We start from the raw sequence: 27,253 nt of genomic DNA, 5'->3' as shown, positions 1-27,253 counted from the left end.
ACCATTTTTTAATTGAATTCCAGATACATCCAGGTAATTACATACATATTGTTGGCTATGGTGATTCTACATTAAACATGCATTATGAGAAATGACAGTTGGCGTTATAATACTTGCAAGATATACAATGAAAAAGGAATATTTTGAAAACTCCATTCTGAGATGAGTTATTGTCGACTGCAGAACAGTGTAGTCGCAATTGTCATTGCTACCGTTAATTTACGATAACACGCAAAGTCTCGGTTATTCAATTTTAAATTAAATTATTAACCGCAAGTCGTATTTAAAACCGTTGAATATCTGAAGTATCCGATGGGCGAGGGTTGATTATGGTCTTGTCAAGTCAATAAATGTCTAATTGATAACTTATATAACATTTGAATACTGCCCCTGTAATATTTTAACAATGTTAATTATTCAATACACCATCATACATTAAATTATATTCATTCTACTTACATCCATCTCTGTTATATAGTTTAATGTTGTTAATAATATAGACATGTTGTAGATCAACACACCACCATTCATTGGCACCGGTACCAGTATGAGTACAGGAAAGATGGTTAAAATCACTATCAGTTTTATTATCTACAGCATGAAATGAATCACCGCTTACTTGTGGTGAAGAACTCTGTACAGTTGTTTTGTTTATAGCAACATTCCTGAAAGCTGTAATATAACGTGAAATGAAATGAAATGGGGTTTAATGTCCTCCTGGGCTAATGAAGATGGGCATACGCCATACAGTGTGCTATGAAGGAAAGTGGCACTATGGCCTATTCTTGTATCGAAATGCAATTACCAAGGGATCTTTTACGTGCATGTCAATGTATACACGGGACCTCGGTTTTCTCCCACAGATGGAGGAGGTGGTACGTTTGTCCACCCCGAGAACATTTTGAAAATTGGACGGCCGCAAACGCGTTTTTCAGCCCAGAAAATCTTTCTCTAGCGAAGTCTCATTGGGCAAGACAGTACAAAATATCGGGAAGATAGATATTAGAACATAACCAATAATATGCAATGTATACATCATCTTTATTATGGATTTGTTTTATAAAAAAAAAAAACTCTAACAACGTAGCATTTTTTATATCATTTAAAGTGATTAATTTCTAAAAAGAATTTAGAAAAGCCCAAAATGACAACTGTTCCTAGGCGGGACTGGGTGTCAGGTCCCACGTTACCAATTCAATGCTCCACTATGATCCCTGACTGCCGTCTGTTATAAACAGTAGGTATTTTAGAACTCTGGTCTGTAACATTTGGGGGGGGGGGGGGGGGGTTGGTGGCCGAATGGTTAGCACGTTCGCGCTGTATCATAAGGCCTGTCATTGAGTCAACTGGCGTTGTTTCGAATCCCCGGTTGTACGTGACAAGGAGTAGGGTCGCCTGTCCAAGCTTGTGGGTTTTCTCCGGTTCCTCCGGTTTCCTCCCACTGCTAAAGGCCCCTACGCGCAAGCGAATTATTGAAATAAAATTAGACCATATGTTAGTCCCGAAATGACCTAGTTTATGTCGAGTGGACGTTAAACCCCGTTTTTTTTTCTCTCTCTCTCTCTCTCTCTCTGTAACATTTTTTCGGGGGGGGGGGGGCAAATCATTTTCGCCGCACCCCCTCCCCCCTAAAGGGTGAGCCTGTTACTCACACAGGGCATATTTTTTTTCTCCTGCATTCATCGAAATACCGTCGAACAAACAAACGTGCGAAGCATTGCCGGCACTTTGTTCTCTACCCGCTCTAATCCTATACATTTATGCAACGAAATGAGCAGAAATAATTTATGGTCTTCTGATTCAGGGGTAAATTGTGTTCAGTTAATACGAACAATCATTGTGCTTATTTGGTTCGGTCCATTTTAAATGTCATTCTAGACTTTTGGAAAATAACAATAACAAAGCTGGGTGAAGGAACATCTTAAAAACTCTATGCGCGAGAAGAATAATTTGAAAAAAGTATGAATGGAAACTGTTGTTAAAGCAAAAACGTAGGTTATATGCATTGGATTTATAGTTCGTTGGGAACCCACGATGGCTCAGTGGGTAAGACGTTTACACGCTTACCCGGAAGTCCCGTGTTCAACCCTTGCATTGACCTAGAAAGTTCATTAGGATTTTCTTCCTTGTCAGTACCACTGACTCAATTATGCAGGACTGGGGCGTGGCAGGAGACAACGTATAGTCGTTCGGATGGGACGAAAAACCGAATGCACATTAAAAATCCCTCGACAGTTGGAATTCGATATAAGAGTAGGCCGTAGCGATGTCTCGGCAAAATTTCCCTCTAGCACACTGTATGGCGTATGCCCGTCTGCATTAGCCCAACGAGTATAACGCAAAAACTCCCTAAAGCACAATGATGTCAATATATGAATGGGTAGACTATTTGCGAAAATTCACACGAATATAAAAAATAAAAGATTGGTGTCATTTTACACGTTGAGTCTTTTGTAATATACAGACCCTATTATTTGCATAAATTTGATTTCGGTTGGTCTGGTCGGGGTAATGAAAAGTTCAAATGCAAATTAAAAACACGCATATCAGAATAACCAATGCTAAACTCCATTGTGTCATTTTTGAAATGTTTGTGAATTTAAAAACAAATGCATTAAAAAATATGCTTTACTCGTCATTAGGTTTAATATTCGAATATTAAAAAATGCCGAAACATGCACCTTCCTCATTGCTAATTATAAATACAAGTAAATAAAACTGTTATACAGTACCCACGGTGTTAAAACGCGATTATTGGAGTAAACATCGTCTCGATGTATCATTTTAGCGCTCTTGCAAGCTACAATATTGTGAAAGATGAGTCTCTAATAGGAATATCAGTCCCAAAATGGTCAAATTGAATCAATTAATTGACGGATCAAAGTTCCTTTGATATTTATTGACGGTTCGTCAATTAAATTGGCAGTGCATGCTAGGGCCAGAGATGCTTTCATCTTGAAGTTTTCGATCAGAATGAAAATTGACGCTAAAACACTGATCGTGTGTGGGCAAGGTCAATTTTGTCAACGTGTATGGGCCGCTTTAGTATGTTGATTTTGTTTTCTTAATTAAATAATTAATGCTGGGTACATATTAGCGTTGATTAAGCCGTTGGTATTTTAGCCGTGGGTAATGGCTCATCGTTACTTTAAGTCAATAAAAAGTAATCTGATTATTTTGTCTTATGTGTCTATGTTGACATGGATTTGCTCCAATAATATTGAATATCGTCTGCTTACATCTACATGAGCAGATTTCCTGCGTTCTATTTCATTCACAAATTATAAAGCGTTAAACTGCTCGGCCAAAAAGCTTCTACCTATAAAATGGGCAATTGGATCTTTGACCCAAATAGAAGGGGTCTAGACATTTTAGATTTGGTTTTGTAGATAAACAATTTAACATACGATAATTCATGTGCAACATTTATCTACAACATTGGCCCACCAACCATACGTAGCAAATATTATCTCTTTATCAAAATTGAAGCTTCGATCTTTTTATCATTGACCTATATTTCTAACAGATATTTTTTAAAAAAATAATATGACGTATTTATGTTAGAGAGGCAAATATATAAATAAAGGTATTGTTGAGAAATAAACAAATAAAATGAAATGGAGTTTAAAGTCCTACATTTTTGCTTCAACCGTTCTAATGAAGATGGGCATATGTTATGAGGAAAATTTTACCTGGACAGTGGCAATACGACTTTGGTTTCGAATTCCAACTGTCAAGGAAGGGAATTGTTATGTAAATAAAAGGAATGAAATTTAACGAATAATTGTCATAGTACACACCGTCGATGTCGATGCACTGTTTGTTCGGATGGTACGAAAATCTGGGCATCTATCATATTATACTATTTTACATAGATGCCCAGGTTTTTCGTACCATCCGAACAACCAGGTCACTTTCAATACCGACCAGTATGTAATATGTGACAATCGGACTTGAAAAATCCGGCATCCAAACATAAAACACTCTACAACTGGACTATAAGGTAGATAATTATGTTCATAGTAACTAACTGTACATTAAACTTACCATTTATGTTGTAAACTTGGTACAATAGACACCAGATGAATAGAAGCGACACAGACCCCATTATGTAAAATGGGCCTGTACCCTAAACTCAACTACTCTGACAAAATCACAATCGACCTTCTCAAATCAACAAGGAAGAAAACTTAAATTACGTTTAATCACTAAATAAACAACTGATAACACTATCAAATCTGCACGACATTGTATTAAAAAAACTCGTTCCTGGTCAATAACAATTCAATTTATATATATATTGATATGGATTGCTTACCCAGGATAAAATATGATATATACGGGTGCATACATAAAACGCGATTTATTTTCAGGACTTGTTTAAGATAGTAATATTATTTGTTCCTCCACCGAACTTTAAAGGAAATGAAATAAAATGGGGTTTAACGTCCTACTGTTTTGCTCCGATTTGGCTAATGAAGATTGGCATACGCCATACAGTGTACACGGGATAACCGCGCCACGGCCTACATTTATACATTTATATCGAATTCTAACTGCCAATGGATCTTTTATGTGCACGCCATTATGTACACGTAACCTCGTCGTTTTTTCCTCCCATCCGAACAACTATAAGTCGGGTCACAACCCTCAGATCCGTGACCATTTCTTGGGGAACAAAGTTTGACGATGGTTTCTGATTGAAGGGACCCTAGTGAAGATAGTTGCAGTTTGCTACCTCTGAAAACTACTAGCTAACTCCAGGAGAGCCGAATATCAAAATTGAGCTTGACAAACAGTGTTGGCGAAATGACCAGTATAACATATCATTTTATAGGTTTTATTAGTCACTGTACTCATTTTGCATACTTTCCGATTCATCTCACAAACGGGTGATCCAATATGGCTATCAAAATCCAAAATGACGACAGGAATTGGTGCAAAAAGTCTTCTTTCAATACCAATAGTAACATACAAGTGTGATGTGTCGTTTCATGTCTTGTGGGGGACGAGAAACGCTATTTCCAAGTTGATAGCACTAATTTGAATGGAAATAGCACAAATAAAGCATTTGCACAACTACAGACCTACATACATGTAATAATAACAACCAAAAATGGTTCCAGATGTCCATGAATTTTATCCTTCATATATTACAGCTATTATATATAATGCACTGTTTGATAATGTATTCCGCAGTATGACTCGTTGATCTCAGAAAACATACGTCAAGAGTATTTTGAGTAATCTATCGGACTTGCGCACTCAGATTGAGAAGTAATGTTATTTTGGGAGTCATCGACTGAGAAGTTGTTTAAACGCCGAGACATATGGCATCGGGCTTGTATCATACATTTTCCAGTCATGATATGTATTCTGTAATGCAACATAATGTAGGATTGATAGTTAGCACTTTTGACCATTTTTTTAAACTATATCCTGATCTTGTGGTAAACGCGTGGTACACAATATAAATCGTATGCTTCCAAGTTATTGATTAGGTTTTTTTTCCTTCAAATATTAGTGACCGCTTCCGAATTGGGGCATTTGTAGTCTTTTCAAAGAGTCAAATAGAAGCTATATATTACCAAATCTGCGTCTTTTTCAGAATGGCTGAATGGATATCTCTGAAACGCTGTAAAGATCACCTAAAGTGATAAAGGTAAGAGTTAGTCTGAAAGTAGTTGAAGAATTTTGATAAATAGTGGTATGAATGTTACTTAGCTTGCGGTTGTTGAGATTTAGTCTAATGAAATTGCTCGACCTCATAGTGTTTTGGATTTGAATGTGCAAAATTTCGACCCCCCCCCCCCCGTTATCCCTTTAATAAAATTTGGTTGGTGTATTGATTGAGGGGTGCTTATCCTGACCCGTTCATGCACCAGGCATCTATTTCATGGAGAATCCCACGAAAGAGTGAAATATGAAATTATCGCTGTTACATTGTGTTGCAAAAGGTTTATTTCATCTGATTTTACATAATTTTATGAAAAGGTTTCTTTTCTCAAATTTCTCAGCAGTGTAGGTCATATACTTTGAGTATTGGATTAGCGGTCGGGGCAAACAATGATCCCGGCATCTTCAAACCTCTGCACGCCGCCGACATTGGCACCCTGAAGGGACATATAGACATTGTGGACTTCTCGATTCTCCTAAAACTCGTGATGGACCGCAGTTAAATCCAGAACCTACGAAGGCCCAGAAGGCTCATTCCAAATTCGAAATTCCAAATGCGAAATTCCAAATTCATATTTTACCAATAAAATAGAAAATTGGCACCTCCCCTCAATTAAACAAATTAGAATTTAAATAAATTGTAATTTTACACAACTAATTGGTGCTAGTTTATCTATACAAAAGACCAGAAGACTCATTCCAAATTCCAAATGCGAAATTCCAAATTCCAAATTCCAAATTCCAAATGCGAAATTTCAAATTTCAAATTCCAAATTCCAAATGCGATCTTATAATGTGGTCGTATATTGTCGTCGCCCCGTCCGTCCGCCCGTCTGTCCGGCTAAAGTTAATATCCGATCGACTATAAATTTATACACAGTGTCATGAGACGAAGAAGCCTATTGATTTTCAGGGATTTCCGATTATTACTGCCAGAGTTATGGCCCTTGATCACTTCAAAAAATATCGTGGACGCTCTTGAGGCCAAAGTAAATATCCGATTGACTTTAAATTTATACACAGTATTTAAGGTCGTGAGACGAAGAATCCTATTGATTTTCAGCTATTTCCGATTATTACTGCCAGAGTTATGGCCCTTGATCCCTTAAAAAATCTTGTGGACGTTCTAAAGGCCAAAGTAAATATCCGATTGACTTTAAATTTATACACAATATTTAAGGTCGTGAGACGACGAAACCTATTGATTTTCAGCCATTTCCGATTATTACTGCCAGAGTTATGGCCCTTGATCACTTCAAAAAATCTTGTGGACGCTCTGGAGGCTAAAGTGAATATCCGATTGACTTTAGATTTATACACAGTGTTTAAGGTCGTGAAAGAAAAAAGTCTATTGATTTTCAACGATTTCCGATGATTACTGCTAAAGTTATGGCCCTTAATCACTTTGAAAAATCTTGTGACGCTCTAGAGGTTAATGTTATCATCCGCTTGACTTCAGATTGATACTGCAGAGTTTAAGGTCATGAGACGAACAAGTATAATATATTGATTTTCATTGAATTTTGATAACTTGAACAGCTAAATCCATGATATTAAATGTTTCGTATACTAAACGTTAGCATGGGGCAAAACTTTATAAAAATCAACCAAATTCTAATGATTTTCTGATAATTACTTAACTAGTTGTTACTCTTAATCAGATTTTAGTGTATTATAAATGTTTCATTACCGCAAAAAGTAAAAATATGCCGCAACTCTTGTTGACTGCCCGGACGATGATGATTGTAATGTCACGTGATTATGTCGAATTTGGAATTTGCAATTTCGCATTTGGAATTTGCAATTTCAAATCTAATAACTTGGAGAGAGAGAGAGAGAGAGAGAGAGAGAGAGAGAGAGAGACATGGTGTTTAAAGTCTACTCGACACAAACTAGGTCATTTCGGGACTAACATATGTTTTTTAATTTTATTTCAATAATTCGCTTGCGCATAGGGGTCTTTGGCAGTGGAAGGAAACCAGAGAAAACCCACGAGGCTGGACGGGCGACCCTACTCCTTGTCACGTACAACCGGGGATTTGAAACTCTGCCAGTTGATTCAATGACAGACCGTATGATACAGCGCGCGCGTGCTAACCATTTGGCCATCCACCCCCCACCCCCCCACCCTAATAATTTGGAACGGGTGTTTATCCGGCCCAGGCATCAGCTAGTTAAACTAGCACTAATTACTGTAATTAGTTGTGTAAAATTACAATTTATTTAAATTCTAATTTGTTTAATTGATGGGGGCTGCCAATTTGCTATTTGATTCATTTGATTGGTAAGACATGAATTTCGCATTTGGAATTTGGAATTTGGAATGAGCCTTCTGGGCTTTCGTAAGAACCTCTCGTTAGGATTATGCAGGAGCAACTTTTAACGGAACATTATAACTTTTTAATAGCAGCTTTTATCGGAGCATTATGACTTTTTAATAGCAGCTTTTAACGGAACATTATGACTTATTAATATTTCATTACAAATTCCTCAAATTGTCCGGGACAAGCGTCACTCAATCAACGTGCCTATCAAATTTAGTATAAACCCATTAAAGGGTTTGGAGAAGTTGAAATCTGCTTTATCATGGTGTTGTTTCACCAAAATTATGGGATCGAGCAATTGCATTCGATAAGTAACATTCATGCCAATAATATTTATCAAAATTCTCCAATTACTTTCAAACAAACTCTTATCTTTATCATCTTAGGGTGAACCCTACCACATTTTAGAAACATCCATTCAGCCATTATGAAAAAGTAGTAGATTTAGTATAAAATATTTTCTATTCGACCCTTAAATGTATTGGGACTTGTGTTGGGACTTGAGACTACGAATGCTCCAATTCCTATGCGCTCACTATTATTAGCCAAACCCCCCCCCCCCCCCAAAACATTCAGTGATTTGGAAGCATACAATTTGTAGCGTGTACCACGCGTATGCCATTAGATCACGGTAGATTTATGCAAAGGGTCAAAAGAGCTACCTATCAACCTTACATTATGCTGCATTACAGGCTCCAGAATTCATCATCGCCTCTTTGGAATGGCAGGAATGTAGTGAATAAAAAGTGTTTATTTATATAATACACACCTGATACTTCTCAATCTGAGTGCGCAAGTCCGACAGATGACTCAAAATACTCAGACACATTGCACATGTTTTCTGAGATTTGAGAGTCATACTACGGAATACATAATTATAATTATATAGTATTATAATGTATAATGATAGCTGAAATTTATGCAGGATAAGATTCGTTGATGTCTGGAACATTTTATGTTTTTTATTTTTACACGTGTAGGTCTACAGTCGCGAAAATACTTCATTTTTGTATGCTATCTCATTTAAAATTAATTATATCAACTTGGAAATGGCATGTTCGTGTTTCTCGCCCCCACTACCCCAGAAACGACATATCACACGTGTTGTTATTGGTATTGAAAGAATACTTTTCGAGTCAATTTGAATTTGGCAGTCATATTGTATCAGGGGATCACGTGGCTAAGTGGGTAAGACGCTAGCTCGTTAGCCTGGAGGTCGGGTGTTCGATCCCTGCATTGGCCGAGAAAGTTCATCCAGATTTCCCGGCGTGGTTCTCCCTTGTCAGTGATGCAGGATGGAGGGGCTGACAAGGAAAGCTGTCTAGTCGTTCGGATGGGACGAAAAACCGAGGTCCCGTGTATACATTGGCGTGCACGTAAAATATCCCTTGGCAGTTGGAATTCGATATAAGAGTAGGCCGTAGTGCCGCTGTCCAGGCAAAATTTCCCTCATAGCACACTCCATTTCATTTCATTTCATATTGTATCACCTGTTTGTGAAATGAATTGGAAACTTCCAAAATGAGTTGGGTGACCAACAAAACCTATAAAATGATATATTACACGTGCCATTTCGCCAACGATCTTGGCAAGGTCAAGTTCAGACCATTTTTGGTGGCCATCTTGGATTTCAGGCTCTCCTGGGGTTAGTCTGTAGATTTCATAAGAAGGGTTCCCTCTATCAGAAACCGTCGTCAAATTTTGTTCCCCGAGCAATGGTCAAGGATCTGTCAGTTGTGACCCGACTATATACGCTGTTCTTTGCCAGATTCTCTGTTCTGCACCACTGACAAGAAGGGATCACGCCGGACAATCCGATGAACTTTCTTGGCCAACGCAGGCTTCGAAATTTACAGGAGCTAAACCTCTAACTCAATACTGCCCATGATTTAAACACGATTAAAAAATTCAATATTGGTATATTTCAATCAGTGTTGAAGTTAATAAATTAATATCCAATTTTTAAGACCAATAGAAATTTTAAAATCAGTATGCGAGTTGTGTACTCCCTGGTTTCGGGTGCCATTTGGCTGATTTAATTTTAATCAGATTGGTGTCAAAACTTTTCAGGATGTATAAACCAGGATGCTGTAACCAGTGTCGTAGTTTCCTCAATTTCGATAAGAGGCTATATTTAGATACACGCCGGAAAACCCATTATCAAATGAGATATATTTATTCTACACATATCCTTATCACAATTCAAATTTTAGAGATATCAACGTGGCTCAGATTAGGTTAGAGTGGCTGCTATCGACATGAGTAATCATAGTCATTTATAATTTCTTGAAAATTGCCTATCGTTCCAAATTCTTTCTTATTGGTTTAAATATTATCGAAATATTTACTATTATAATTGTTATCATTATTATCCTTATCATTATTGAAGTATGTTTTTCACTTTATCCCACCACCCCGCACCAAAAGAAAAAAAAGACAAAAAAATCCCCACAAAACAACTGTATATACTTTCATTTTTTGCCGAAATTATCAAAAAAAATTTGGTGTTAACACTGATTTTAAGGCAAGCTCGAGATTTATTCCGGAATGCCTAACCTATATTCCGTTATCATTCAAAGTATAGAAAGAAAGTACACTCTATAGAGAGGGCTGACAGTATGAATTCAATTTGGACAAGTTTCCTCAATCGATGGACATACCAATTTTGTCTTTCTGGCGATTCCCCAACATGAATAAACGTCCGTGAAAAGATAGTCGAATATTTGATTATTTGGTAATGTTCGTAATTATAATTACATGCAAACTTTAAGCGACACTGGTGTAAGCGAGGCCGACGTATGTGTGACATGGTTATATGGCTGCAGGTGATAATCCTCAATAATGAGAAGATTGTTGGACATGGAATCTTCTGATCTAGCCCGCAAACATTAAATCGACCCTCAATCAGTGGCACAGGTCGGAGGGCGCTAGGAACAGTGTCTAGTTGATTGGATGGTATGCAAAAGTCCCGTGTATACGTTGGTATGCACGCAAAAGAACCTTTGGCAGATGGAATTCAATTGTTGTCCGGACAAAATGTCCTTCATTGCAGACGTATGACCGTCTTCATTAGTAGACCGGTTTGCGCAGAAAAGTAGGACGTTAAACCCCATTGCATTTCATTTATCCATCGCTTTTCCTTCTATACACAGATTTATGAAACCTGTTAGTTACCGCGACAGCTTACTAGATACCCATTATATTGAGAACGTGGCCTTGGGTCATTTATCACTTGTTCTCACAATGTTTACCTAAATAATCAGAATACGATTGTTAAGACATAGTGTCTTTATTGTCTCAAGAGGTAATAATGATCATATAAAATATAGTAAATAAATAATTATGAAAATAGTAAACATGCAAATACACAAAATACATAACAACATGTGCAAATGATAAAAAATAATTTTGAATATATTAATATGAATATTTATCGCTGATGCGCGATAATTAAAAAGCTTGAGATGCGTTCTCATTATATAAAATGGAGGTTATGATGTAACCATATTTCGAGAGATCTGAAAGTTATTTGTTCCTCACATTCGATATGAACATGAAAGATTATTTTATCGAACGTGAACGATCTTTAATACTTGGTACAACGGTATAATTATTGATGATAATTAACATAGGTCTATTGTATCAATTATACCTTATAGTGCTATTTACGAATATCTAGTTTATAAATTATTTTTAAAACAAAATATATTTGAAATGTCTAAAACATTGAATGAGCGCAATAGTTAGCTGAATAAAACTATGAATATAAAATACAGCGTACTATATAGCTGAGCAAAATGATTAAACATATTAGAATCTCTTATCTAAATAATAAAAATACGGTTGTTAAAGGACCATATTAGTGTCAGTCATAATCATATATGAGATAGAACTGGTTAAACACGTTCAAAAAATATAATTTTAATACACAGATCATTGCTACGATAGATGCGTTTTCAAAAAAACCGAAGTGACGAACGCAAAAGGAAAACACGCGACACAAACTGGTCATTTCGGGACTAACACATGGTTTAATTTAATTTCAATAATTCACTTGCGCGTAGGGGTCTTTAGCAGTGGGATGAAACCGGAGGACCAAGGAGAAAACACATGAGGTTGGGCAGGCGACCTTACTCCTTGTCACGTACAACCGGGGATTTGAAACCATGCCAGTTGACTCAATGACAGGCCTTATGGTACAGCGCACGTGCTAACCATTCGGCCATCCAACCCCCCTGAGTGATAACAGATACACGGCCGAATTTCTGCTCACTAATAATTCCTTCGAAGACCAAAAGTTGTCATGTCAGGCTGTGAGAGGATATATGATAATTTAAAAAAAGAATCGAATGTCACTAAAGGAAAAACGAGAAAAATAGAAATAGTCCGTACATTCCCTTGTTTTTATTACTTCTATATTTAATAAAAACATAGTAATGAACGGAATTTTTCTATTTTTCTCGTTTTCTCTTATCTAGTGACAGTCAATTATTTTTTTTTAAATTGTCAGATATCCCCCCACAGTCTCATACAAAAACGTTTGGACTTTGAAGGAATTTTTAGTGAGCAGAAATTCGCCCGTGTATCAGTTATCACTCGTCACTTCAGTCATTTATATAGACGGATATCTCGTGTTTTCCTTTTGAGTTCGTCACTTCCGTTTTTTGAAATCATCATTTAACGCCTCTATCACATATGTGATAATGACTGACACCAATATTGTCCTTTAACACAGTCATGCTGTCTTTAATGTCTCAAGAGGTAAAAATGATAATACAATATAGAGAAAATATGCAATGAAAACGGTAAACATTAAAATAACGCGCAAATAATAAACATGCCAATAATAAATATGCAAATAATAGTTATGCAAATATGTAATAATTGAAATACGCAATAAATATATATCAAGGGTCAATAATAAAAGAAATTATGAATATATTAATATTATGAATATAATAATTCTGGATCGCTGATGCGCGATAATTAATACGCTTGATAAGATGGCAGATCTAAGCTCCGATTTACATGTACGCGTTTCAGTGGCGTTCCCGTGCAAGTTTTCACCGGTTACATGGATACGGCTCCATTACATTTGAATTAGACCAACCTTTTCGCTGGAATGCTGCGAAAACACATACATGGAAAACGGGCATTAGTTAAAACTGCGATTGTGACTGTTAATGATTGTATTTTCAGAAACACCAAGATCATGATAATAAATGCACTAGAAGATAGACCCAGTGCAGCCAAAGTTCCATAATTCGTTTCTAATGGAGAGGATTAGGTTATAACCCAGACAAAGACATACTGACATTTGATAACAAGCATGACCCCGTGTGAAATACGGGCGTTTTCCATTCAAATCAGTATTTTAATTTCCTGTTATGTTCTGGTTAAGAACGTATTAAAAGCGCCTTTAAAACGTCGCAATACTGTATTACAACAGGGAACATCAATAGGCCTAATGTAAACAATAATATCAAAGAAGGCGCTAGTGACGTCATCAATTCTACTCGACCTTTCAATATGGCGTCTAGAAGCTTTTATATGATGTGACTAAAATTGTTGTCAGTAGTATTAAAGTTATTATCTGAATTACAATATATTTACATAAGTAGTATAATTTTCTAGGTAAAGTTGGATCGCATCAAAACAAAATTTGAGTTGTTCCTGAAATAAAAAAAAAGTTAATGTAAATTCTAATATTCTATAATATCAGGTTCACAATAGCATTGCTAGCGGGTAATGGTTTGTTTAATCAACAGACTAAAATAAATTAAATCACCTATCCATCTAATCAAAAAATGATAATATGTTTCTTAAATTTTCTGAAATCTGTTTTGCATGCTGCAAAAATGCATAATATAAAACTTACATAAGATGTTATAATCTGTGGTCTGGAAGCTCTAAGTTGTACTATTGTCTGTAATACACTGACATCTTGTTCTATTGTTAATCTCTCTAATATAGCAGTCAATACACAAAATATACCTCCTTTAGTAACACCATCCCTAATATACAACAAATACACATTTAAAATCAGTTTAAGAATAAACAGTCAAATCTCTTGTGAAACCTTTTGTATAAAACCTACAATTTAACAAATTTTCAAATCATTAAACTCCAATATTAATGTATGAAACCTTTTGTGTATGAAACATTCCGTTTAAATATATTTTCAAACATTCTTTCTCATAATATACTAATATCGGTAATAATTTTTAATGTGTTTCCTTACTTACCGACAAACAACAACCAATGGATTACTATTTTCGTAACTTGACTTAACATGTTCAAGTACATTAATCAATGAAATGAAGGATTCTGGTGTCTGTTGTTGATCGTTCCAGAATTTACATTCGTATACTTTAACTGTTTGATTTACATTTACCTGTAAAAAAATGTGCCAATGGTTGATTACTAGTCACACGGCAATACAATATGCAAAGAACGAACGTGTAGAGCAAGAAGCGACCAAAAATATAATACTCCTGGTTTGGAAAATAGTAACAAAATATATTGGTAAACAGATGAACAAAACACAAACAGAACACGAATACAACATACATAGATACAAACTAGGTGAGAAGGAACTAGAAAACTACAACCAATACTAGATATTCCAGGAATATAAATCATTCCTGCAAATTGCATGGCAACGTACAAATTCTAGATTATATTCAAATCTTTAGAGGCAATGAGAATGCTTGGTAAGTGTACAGACTACTGGAAACCATGAAAATGTTTCTCGTTAAACATTATCACATTTATTGTACATTGATCAAGATGTATTAGTTCACCACGGAAATACCTTCACCACATTGCAGTTATTGCAAGACATAGCACGCACTTAGGATTTTAAAGATGGCCTTAAAATCGTGAGCTATTGAAATGACAAAATATCATTAAGGTGAAAGTTGGTCAAATGATGACAAAGATCTAAAACTAACGGATATGTAAAGGATGTTGATGGTTCTCATAACCAAATAAGGATGTTTATTACGTTGACAGAAGTCATCCAAATGATCTAAACACTTCACCAACGTCTCCCCAGATCAAACAGGGAATTTAGATAGGTTATCTAACTTTTTGATAAATAGGCTCTAGACTCTTAAATTTCGAAAATCATATTGAACTTACGTCTATATCACTTCCGATTTTATAGCCCACTATTGAATAATCATCTTTATTCTGCGTGTCACTAGATTTGGTAATAGAAAAATCACCGCACATCAGCTTGGTTTCCGGAAGATACTGACCTATATCCTAAATATATATAGAAATAAATATACACGTATTGAACTACTAATAATAAAATGATCATTGGTGGAGATTTTTGCGCTATTGGATTTCAACCAGAAGCTCTTTACTCATTTGGTGAACGTGTCTTCAGGCCTAAACAAGTTTTACAGCTATCATTCATTGCATTAAAATTGATTAACGGTTTAAATCAACCTTCTTTCGTGTTTATAATTTTGGTAGTAATGCAATATTCACCCTCGATATTTCTTGACCATGATCTAGATCTACGATTATGTAAGATTCAGTTTGTATAACCATTCTCCAGAAATCTATAACAGTATCTGGTAATGGTGTCTGTGTTAATATATACGCTTGTTTCTTTCTGTAACTCTGTAAAACAAAAAAAATAATAAGACTTCCGCCTGATGTTATTTTAGAATCTAGATTGTTAATTTACATAAGATACCATTTACTTACATTTATATAAATTGTTAATTTATAAATGTATCATCTACTTACATGTATATAAACTTTTAATGTATAAAGGTATTATTTGCTTACAGGTATAGGTATCAATTATTTACATCAATTATATATATTGATGTATACAGGTATATAATATGTTAATGTATAGAGGTATAATTTACTTACAGGTATATACACAGCGTTGATATAATCAGTTCCGCTATCAATAGATGATATAAATGGTCGTACGCTTTAACCTACATTTAAGAAGAAACAAACCTCTGCATTTAAGCTATTCGCTTAGTTTGAGAAATACAACAACCGTTTCCACGCCGTAAGGGCTTCTAAGGATAGTATTCAAATTAGCCAGCCATATCTACCAACCAGAAATGAAATGGGGTTAAATGTCGCAATGATCTGCACCAACCAGGTTGTGAAAACATGAGCTAAGAGGGAATTTTACCAGGAGCGCATGCAAATGCGGTGTCCCATCCCATCTTAACAACTAGACTATGTTACATGCTAGGCCTTCTGTCATGTATCACAGCCAACAGCAGTGAGAATATATTGAAAATATTTATATGCACTATGTAAATTGATGATTGGTGCTCTCAAATTTCTTATTACGTGTACTGTACTTACTGGCTAATATTGCCCTGTTTCTGTTTTTATTTTTATTTTCATCTAACAAAGCTGAATAACAATCATCCTTCGTGTGCACTGGACTGACCTTCTTCATCATCTGTAATACCCGACAAAATCAGTACATATATAAATATCATTAGTTCGAATACAAAAGGGACTACTAAATGATACTGCATTAATATATGTGAATTTCTACCACATGTATCAAATAAGTATCAGCGTCCAGATCATATACGGTATTATTTGGGTCGAGTCGTTTAGGAAGCACAATTTTATTTATGCACCTAGTATAGGTAATTTTACAGTCTATATTAACCTAGTTCCATTCTCAAATAGCGCGAATCAGAATATTCCCACTTACTTCAAATTTTTGTTCCAGGAGACATTTTCCAGATGTTTGCATTTTAAGCAGATCTTTGTAGATTGTCTTGTAATCAGCTATAGATGTTGTTATGTTTCCAGCTATATACCATTCTAAGATTCCCTCGTGTAAAAATATATACTGATCCTACAATAATTTAACATTGATTTAAAATTAAAGTAACATAATGGACTCCATTTCCACTTCATGACTTAAAATGGGGTTGGACTGTCGGACTAATACCCTTTTAACATGAGAACGGAAACAGGATTTTAAGAAAGGCAATAAGTAAATCACCTACCAATGTCTGAATCATATTGACTCTTTCTGTTCTCATCCGTGATACACACCGAACAACATCTACTGAATCTCCAGCTTTACCTTCTTCAATAAGATAATCTAAAGCTAAAAATGTTCCTGTTCTTCCTATACCAGCACTGAAATATAATATGACACGATAAATGGTAAGACAATAAGCGATCATACGATATTCGGAAACTGGCCTTCCTATAGCAGCACTGCTATGTAACATATAAACACATCATATATGCCTAATGCTAGAACAATACTTGTTCTTCCTATCCCGGTACTGCAAAAATCTTCCCAGTTCTGTAATACAGTAAGATATTATGGTATTTCTCTGTTAATTTTGCACACAATATCTCATTCGGATAATTTCCGAATAGCGACCATACAGGATTGATATCTGTTGTGTCCAAAAGAAGATTGGTTTCAATGTCATATTAATTATGTTTTGTTTTCCCACATGCAAGCTAAGAATACCACATGAATTATTCAAGTGGTTGTTGTTTATTACAATTAAAACGTCCAATGCATTATACATATTCTTATGGACAGGAAGATTTAATTAATATTGCTTACAAATGAAGCTATTGACCGAAGACTTTGTCTGAAGTAACATCTGATTTTAGCATAATCAAATTGCGTTAAAAATTTTATGAAGTAAAATTAGCATATATCATTTTGTCATTCTTATAGGATAGACCAAAAGTAATATAAAATAAATTCATCACTAACCTACAGTGTACGATCATTGGTCCAGGATGTGGAGTTGGTGATTTGTTCACCTTGTTTCTGAATTCTACCAATGATGCTGCATCAGCAGGAACACCTTTATCAGGCCAGGATGTATAATGGTATTGTATAATGGTCCTTGGTTCCCACCCCTCCTGTTAAAAATTGTAAATGTCTTGATAACAAAGGACAATATATTCTTTGTGGTATAAACTTAATAGTAACAATTTGCGTTGGTATTTGTCAACGTAGATTAAATTGCGACAAGTCATATAATATGTCTTGAAATTCGATTTAATTATTTGATATCACTGCATTTAATGTGGTTATAATAAATTAAAGAATACATTGTCATTATCTTAAGTATTCTTATTGTCTGACTTCCTATCGATACTAATATTGGACTGTCTGTCTGTCTGCCTGTCTGTTCAGGACTGGCGACTACACTTGGATTGTCCCAAGGGAGGTTGAATTTGGTGTATAGGGATAGCCCGGGCCGAAGTGGACTACCGCTTCTGGTTATACTACTTTCAACCCGTGCAGCGCCGGGTCATCCGCCAGTTGATAATATTATTACATTCCACCGAACAGATTTAAAGAAGGCAAGTCTCAAATTCAATACCATTGACAGTCTTCGGCATTGCAAATACGACTTATTGGTCAGTTTAAATCAACATTGATGTTGTTATCTTTCCGTGAAAAGGTGGGCTTCTGATATCCAATATTTAAGACAAAATGAACATTTTAAAATTGGCACCTAGATCGCGTACCAGAATGCTTTCGGGCGCAACTTGTAACGAAGCGACTCGATGAACGAGTACTGTTGAAAAGATCTGGAGAAAATATAGGTACACAACTAGCAGTCAATACATACCAATTTCTTCATTTAGAATGTCGCTCCTTGTACGAAGCTGACCTATTTCGAGTTCTACTGTGTAAAATTCATCCAATTTGATGTATCACCAAACTATTTGCAGTGTAGTAGCATGGGGGACATTAATTAAGGGTGTGGTAATTATGCAAAGGTGAATACTTCTAAATACAAACTTTTTAATATAGTATGGGGTTCATGTAAATGGATATAATCGGTGTTTAGAACTATTGAGTCAGCTTCAAATACATTGTAAGACATTTTGATATGGTTTTTTTTTCATTTTGCTGTGAGTGCTGATTTAACTGGTATCTTACTGACCGTTCGAACTAATTCCAATCTTTCTTTGCGTGCACTTTATTACTTAAAAACTGCACATGAAATATTGCAAGTATTACTTACTTTAGTTATTTCTAACGTTCTTATTGTGAAGTGTGCAAAGATATCTTCCGCTAAAACTTTCACAGAGATTTTCTTGAACGATTTAGTTTTTCCATTCATCGGCCAGTATTCCAAACACTTTACCTGCCAAATAATGAAAAATTGCCTTGTATCTAGGAGACGGGGATATTATCTGGCAAAATCTACCTGAGTATATATGGCCAGTTAACTTATTTTTTATATCATATTTGACATGCGATAATGGAAACTTGAGTAAAAATGAGATATTGGTACGTGAGTAGAAATGAGATATTGCGATGTTAGTGGAATGAGATAATGAGATGTGATTTAATTAATCAGGCATTTAGATGCGGCTAGAAATAAGATATTAGATCCGGCTAGAAATAAGATGCGAATAGAAATAGGTATTTAGATCCGGCTAGATATAGATATTTATACGCGAATAGATAAAAGATATTTAGATGCAAATAGATATAAGGTATTTAGATGCGAAAAGATATAAAGTATTTAGATGTGGATATAAATAAGATATTTAGATGTGGATATAAATGGTATTGAGCTGTAGGTAGAGATGAAATGTAAAGTTGAAATGTAAAGTTGAAATGTCCATTGCACAAATGCACTGTCATTTGAAATTTACCAATATTTACAGTTGAAACATTCCAAAGTTACAATCTAAAAGGCTACCAAAATAAAACAGTACATACAACACCGAGTTCTTGTGAATTGGTAACCATTACAATTTTTCCTGTTTTCACATCCCATATCAACCGCATAAATTCGTTAATATTAACATCGTTTGGACCTGTGATCAATTTTATTAAAGGTACAACAAATTGTTAATCTTTAGCAACGAAAACTCCTGTTTTTATTTTAACAAAACAAATGATTTAAAGCCACAGAATAGGCTTCCCACTCCCATAAACTGATTAAAACAAGCCAACAGTGAGGCTGATGTCCCCCGCCGAAATTCCCAAATAAATAGATGACACATATTAATCAATCGTACATTTATTTTTTTTTTTCAAAAGTATCAAGAAATCAAACTGATTATCAATTATACACTAAGTGTCATCACTCTCTATCAGATAGAATCAAAGTCATCTTGTCCCAAAGCATCGACCAATGAAATTTCTTAGCTCTGCTTAGCTTTAGCTCAAAATGTTAATCAATGAACCTAATGAACATCTACGTCAAGTTTAAACATTCTACCTCAATTAAAAGCAGAGTTGTTATGTTCCAAAGTCTTGACCAATCAAATTGCTTAACGAAAATTCTCATTATCGAACTTAGTCAAGGTAATGATATAATGAATCTATACTCGAAGTTTTATCACTCTCACCTAATTAAAACCAAAGTTATCATGCCCCAGAGCATCAACCAATCGATTGCTTATCTCTGCTTACCATGTTCATCATCGAACTCCATCAAGGCATTCACTTAGCTTTGTAAATATACCTTTGTAAATAAATATATTACTTAAATAACATAAAATTATTTTTACCTTGTGAAGCTATATATTTATTTTTGACATTACCATAACCCTGCAAGAAATAAACGGCATGTGAAATAATACACTTAAGTTAATTAATCAATTAATACATGAATGTACTTAATTTTTATGGACGATATAATGCTATCACGGTTTATGTACTTGACTCAATGCTGTTGTTGTTTACCCAATTCTAGTGTTATATCAAAGAGTTGAAACTATGGGTCAATTACTCGATTTGACTAGGGTAGATTTTGAGAAATTATACCTATTCACATTGTACAAAATTGTTGCAAACATCACGTTCAGGATTTAGACCATTGATATTTTGAAAACTGACCCGAAGACCGATGGGGTTATAAATCTGGCGTAAAACAAACAAAATAATTTACTTACAGTGATATAACAGGCATTGACATAATCTGAAGTGGGATCATTGTTTTCAATCTCCAATTTAACTCTGGTATGATCAACTGTGCGCAATAAAAAAAAATCACATAAGAACGTATTTATCAGATTTTTAGAATTTTAAAATATTAGTTCCAAGAATTGAAACAGTTTGTGTTTTATTGCAGTTTACATTTCAGTTTGCTGGTACGTTTAGAACCCAAGCTCCACAAGCTTCCAATGGTGTCACACCTAATAATGAGAATACGCTTAATTCATTTTGTTCAGCTAACAAAAAAAAAAAAAAAAAAAAAAAAATAACTTACATGCACATATATCCTTGTATCTATTCTTAGGTCGATTTATTTTATTCAGACAAACATCATGAGGCGAACATAGGCCTTTTGGTAGATTCTGAAAAAAACCTCACCAAATTCACAGTCAACTGAAAATGGTTTGAACTGAACATGGGGTCGGTGATAAACACAAATTTTACAATTTCTTGCCATTTTCATATAAGAGATGGAGTCTATGTTATGATAAGATAACAGATACAAAAAACCCCAACAAATTCAGCCACACATCATTATTTAGTATTCAAATGGTTTGCAAGACATTGCTTTATAGAAGTCTAAATGTTTTGTTAAAATATGAACATATATATTATGTACCTCATATTCTGGTTTGAAAGTTTTTGCCGTTTTCTTTCTTTGAATTATTTCCCACAAATCTTTCAATTCAATGCGGGTAGATGGTAGATTTTCATATACACCAGAATTAGGTAAGTTAGAATACATTACTACTTCATTACCGCCTTCACTAACTTCTTCTTTAAAGATAAATTATTGTTTGTTTTATAATTTCATACACACCAGAATTAGGTAATACATTAACAATTTATTAACAGTTTCAATATTGCGTCAATATCAATATTGCGTCAATATCACTTTAATATTGCGTCAATATTAATTCAATCTTAAGATAATGAAATATAATAATATATCGTCTCATAACTTTATCTTATAGTTTAACTCAGTAAACACTTACACCAATTACATGTTCTATTTAAAGAATTGGAATACATCTGATTTATTATTTTGTCTTTTGCTCGTAAACTTGCCCTTCTTTTTTTTTTTTGAAGAAGAAATGGAGCAGTCGTTATCGATGTTCAAAGTTATGTGCAATTTAAAACAGTGTCGAAATTGGTGGTTGAAACCCTTGGTCGGTATTAACCGGACCGGGTGCCTCAAAACAACTACACACACATATAAAGTAAAGAATACAAGCTAATGGCAGAGGGTGCGATTATTCTTTTTAGGAACCCATGTTATATTTGTTTATAATTCAACTTTTTCAAACACACTAAATAGGTTAAATGAAAACGTCTTCAAATGAATTAAAAATAAATATTCATTCAATAGCTTTACCAGTTTCATTTTCACTGTCTGTTACAGTGGGCTGTTGATTGTCCTTCATGTACCTTTCTCTGAAAAATATCGAAAATTAAAGTTATACAAAAGCTAAACGAGTCGTGATTTCTTCAACACTGGGGATACATTTTCAAGGTATGGTTATCAAAATTCCCCTTTACTTAAAAAATCTTAAAATTCCAGAGTTACCCAACAACGCAAGATTTTCAATATGATGTGCCAATCACAGTTTTAAGGTTCCTTTAAAATACAAATCAGTCGACCTTGTGATAAGATTTGAACTCATGTTTCTTTGATGAAAAAGATAAGTGATGTATCGTTAATATTTGTATAACACGAAACAGTAATACTATTAATTTCTCAAACAGCAAGTATGGTAATACGAAATATAATATTCAAGAGATCGTAACGTATTTAATGATACGGTATATTTGTGTATGGTATATTGTATTATTGTATTTGTATTGTATTGAACACAACAGGTGATGACAAAGGCACTTGTTTTGATAAAATACTTAACACTTTTACTTTTACTTCCATGTTTGTTGTTTCATCGATTTGGTATATTTTACATACACGTTTTAAAGGAGAATGTGAGTTACATTTGTTATCTTTTTACCAATCTGATTCGTTTCGTTTTTCATACTTTCGATGGCCGTAACGACAAGTTAAACAAAATGCTGAACTATAAAAAATGAAACGAAATAAGATCTGTGTTTTAATCAGACTGTCTGCTTACCTTATTTTCACACCAATGAAACTAACCACACCAACCACACCAACCACGGCAAGAATAGCAAGAATAGCTACAGCAGGATGTGCCCCATCGGGTTTGGGGGTAGCTTTAAAAGAACATAATTATTTTGTCAAGATATTTATCTTACATTTTTTTTAAATGTTGACTAGAAAAAGAAACCTAGTCAAAATATTTCAAGGGAAGTTAACATGGTAATGTAAAGATGTTCTTTCGATAAAGCAGAAGCAGCCGAGTCTATTCTTTGCTCAGTATCCAGACACATAGATGTCGATCACCAGTGTTACAATTTGGCGAATGTCCGAGTCAAATTAATGCTGATGACGTCACCGTTAAAATAAGCCTCAGCGGGGTCCATCAGTTAATCTGCAGCCCTGCATGCAGCCCTGCGAGAACCTTAATCTGGGGACACGGATATAACAATGGAAACAAAACGTTGATGCGTTGATAGTGGAGTGGCATGTTTATTAGCTTTGATTATACTAATTCTTGTTGAGACTAGCGTCTCTGGTATTCACGTATACTTATTAGCACCGATTTCATTTGATACATACTAGAAACAGTTCTTCAGCCTACTGAAATAAGTTTTAACATCCTACATTTTTGCATCTACTGGGCTATTGTTGACGGGACGAGTATAAATACATATAAATAAATACAAAATACCTTCACTGCACATTAGACCTATAAATCCATCCTCACAACCAACATGTTCACAACTGCCACTTGTTGTATTACATGGTGTACCTCTAGCACATCGTCCACAGGCGTTAGCACAATTATCTCCATAATATCCAGCACTACAATCTAAACATATACAAAATATAAATCATTTACAACATAAATGACGTAATGTATTACTTTGGAATGGGGTTTTATAATTGGACGTTTGTAGAATTATCACCATAATACAATACAATCTTAAAATATATAATACTAGCGGATGAACAGGTGCTGCACGCTATCTAGCTTATGTTACGCCCTGGTCCGAGGTACCCATATATACCAAATTTCAGCCTCTGGCCAGCCCTAGTGTAGCCGCCAACCCTGAACAGACAAACAAACAGACAAGACAAACGACAGTCACAAATATTCACATAATGACGTAATGTATTATTGGAATGGGTTTTTTAATCGGATGCTTTGCTGGCATTTAAACATAATACTTATAATTATAATTCACAATAAATTCTATAATTTTATTATATTTACTTTCAGAACAATAGTTTCCCTTCTTTCCAGCAATGCATCCAAGGGAACAATTTCCGGTCATCTGATCACATGATGGTTTTGTGCACTGTTCACTGGATGTGGCATTGCAAGAGGTCGACGATGCAATATTCCGTGGCTTACAGGTAAAACTACAAATTTCATTACACGATGTTCCCCATCTTCCATCTTTACATTCAGTACAGGAGTTATCATCATCTTGTTTACAATGAATACAATTATAATTACAGTTTTTATCACAATATTCTCCACTTTTACCTTTAATACATCCATCAATACATGTACCATTATATCTATCACATCCACCATTACATGTAATAGTACAATTCTTATCACATCTATCACCATATCTTCCCATAATACAACTGGTACATCTACCATTTCTATCACATGTTATATTACCTGTGATTGGTTGACATCCACTACCACATGTTGAATTACAATATGGACCTACTGTATTAGGTTTACACTGACGACACATACCGCTAGATTTATCACACACTGCAGAGCAATTACTGGAACATTTTGATCCACAAGTTCCGTTTGATTTAGAACAGTTATTATTTAAACAACCAGTACTACAGTTCTGTTGACAGTTGTCACCATATTTACCTTGTTGACAAGTCTCACATTTATCTCCAGTAAAACCCGATTTACATGTATTACAATTACCAGTTGTTGAATTACACAATCCATCTTTACAGTTAATATTACATTTTTTCTCACAGTCTTCACCATAATTACCATCTGGACAACCACCTGTTGATAAAGAGATTAGCTATGTGATGTTAAATGTGAATGGAACGACAATGATACCTTCATCGGTAAGCATACTGTTTTGTTTTATGGAAATTTTCAGTAGGTTTAAATACCGTGCATGTGTATTTTAACATTGGCTTAAGATTCTGTGATACATTCATATATTATTTTATTGGCATTCTAATCGTAACTCGTTTTCACGTGTTCCGTGCTCAAGTCTTTTTAATCCATATTTTGTTATCACGTTTAAATAATCATATCAGTTTAATTTACCTTTAAATACTTGTACTTCACACAGTGTAAGAGCTTGATTTGGTTTATTTTGAATAAAAACAAATCTACCAGATAAAGATGTTGATGATGTTTGGTTACATCCTGCTATGTTATAAACTGTGTGGTTTTGTTGTGAAGTATCTGTATAACATGATCTAGCTGATTCCAATCCTGTTCCTCTACATTGACCTGTATTACTTAACTTCATTGTAAATCCCCGAAGTCTTCCTTGTACTAAAAAGAAATAATACATAGATTGAACAATTTACAATAAAACATGATTCTGTCCGATTTTACTTTAATTCTGTTTGTACATGTCCATATCCAGGTGTGAAAAGCCGTGAAACAAATTATAAACTTAATACCCTTGAAGAATTGATAATGGTTCATATTCTCACTCATTGTAGTAAGTCATTATATTACACGCATATTACTAGCTATACATTTTGAACTTAATTATATTTATAAATTATTCACAAAACTATGTATAATTATATTAATATTGTTAAAAATATATATTGTAGATCAATACACCACCATACATTAAATTATAGTCATTCTACTTACATATATTTCTGTTATATAATTTAATGTTGTTAATAATATAGACATGTTTTAGATCAACACACCACCATTCAATGGCACCCTTTTCAGTATGAGTACAGGAATTACCGTTAAAATAACTATCAGTATTATTATCTACAGCATGAGGTGAGTCTCCAGCACCTTTTGCTTGTGATGAAGAACTTTGTTCAGTTGGTTTGTTTATAGCCACATTCCTAAAAACTGTAATATAACGTGAAATGAAATGAAATGGGGTTTAAAGTCCCCCTGGGCTTGGTTTTTTTTAAAAAAAGATACAATACTAAAATTAAGTTGTATCGCCGTTTTCCATTTTAAAAAAAAATGCCAATATTGATACCATTTGTATCTAACAATATTAATGCATAACATCGAATACACTTACAAAAGAGATGCTGAGAGCTATACATACTGTAATTAAAGATGCAATATGTCAGATTTAGGTAAATGAATACATTGAAGATTTCATTCAAATTACTGCACCCTAAGCGCAGTTACGAGTGTTTGAGGTTTTGACAAGAAATAGCCGATTGTTTAGTATTATTGTCATGATAATAAACACAGTCTTGATTGTCAATCCTAATATTGAGTGACGTCCATTTTAACTGTAGTATCACTGATTAAACGACGCGCCAATCTCATGCAGCCATCCGATGATCTAAAGAGTGGATTATGGATCAGTCATATTAATAAATGTTTAAATAATAATTTAGGAAACACTTGAAGCCAGAAAAAAAACCTGCAATGGGCATATTTAGCTCTTACATACTGTATATTTAAAGTAGCTAAGTCTCTAACTCAATATCATCCAAAGTCGTACACGTTGAAAATACGAATTGTAAATCCCCGATGGCATATGTACGTAAATAAAATTTACTCTGATTTATATATATATACTTATATATTATATATATATGTATATATATATGTTCATATACCTAAATCTTAGAAATTCTTGGAAACACGTTACAGGGATACATTTAATACAAGTATTTAGGATAACCTGATATAAACAATGTAGATGTGTAGGAGCAAGGGTATAATATATTAAAACAAAGGATGATATTACACTGACTATAATATAATCAAATAATTACTTATTAATATATATTTAACTTACCAGTTATGCAGAAAGCTTGGTTCAATAAATAGAAAGTGATCAGCAGCGTTTGCGAATCCATTCTATCACAATCAACCCTAGGTCTCAAGTAAACCAGATTTTATGAAACAATTCCCACAAATCGTAAACCAGGAAGAAAGAATAGAACTAAATATATTATACTAACGGTGATATTGTTATACAAGCACTATGTATATTGTAC

The 27,253-nt window shown here is 34.4% G+C and overlaps 1 protein-coding gene across 1 annotated transcript; it reads right to left on the bottom strand.

The window, feature by feature from the left end:
- Window positions 1-12,468: 12,468 nt before the first annotated feature.
- LOC130012449 (uncharacterized) lies at window positions 12,469-27,185 on the bottom strand. Its single transcript, XM_056100423.1, has 23 exons — window positions 27,052-27,185; window positions 25,917-26,135; window positions 25,350-25,583; window positions 24,300-25,076; window positions 23,754-23,894; window positions 23,073-23,175; window positions 22,331-22,389; window positions 21,575-21,732; window positions 21,230-21,317; window positions 20,913-20,989; window positions 20,529-20,568; window positions 19,732-19,829; window positions 19,025-19,147; window positions 17,755-17,906; window positions 17,018-17,153; window positions 16,717-16,863; window positions 16,353-16,452; window positions 15,897-15,967; window positions 15,501-15,635; window positions 15,144-15,269; window positions 14,246-14,394; window positions 13,879-14,014; window positions 12,469-13,673 (listed from the first exon to the last, which is right to left on the bottom strand). The coding sequence occupies exons 1-18, from the start codon at window positions 27,110-27,112 to the stop codon at window positions 15,963-15,965; spliced, it is 2,718 nt and encodes a 905-aa protein (XP_055956398.1). The 5' UTR covers window positions 27,113-27,185; the 3' UTR covers window positions 12,469-13,673; window positions 13,879-14,014; window positions 14,246-14,394; window positions 15,144-15,269; window positions 15,501-15,635; window positions 15,897-15,962.
- Between the last annotated feature and the right edge of the window lie 68 nt (window positions 27,186-27,253).

Source organism: Patella vulgata, chromosome 4 (assembly GCF_932274485.2).
Source record: "Patella vulgata chromosome 4, xgPatVulg1.2, whole genome shotgun sequence".
NCBI lineage: Eukaryota > Metazoa > Mollusca > Gastropoda > Patellidae > Patella > Patella vulgata.
Note: the sequence above shows the minus strand (reverse complement) of the source record. Positions and strands in the feature narration are given on the sequence as shown.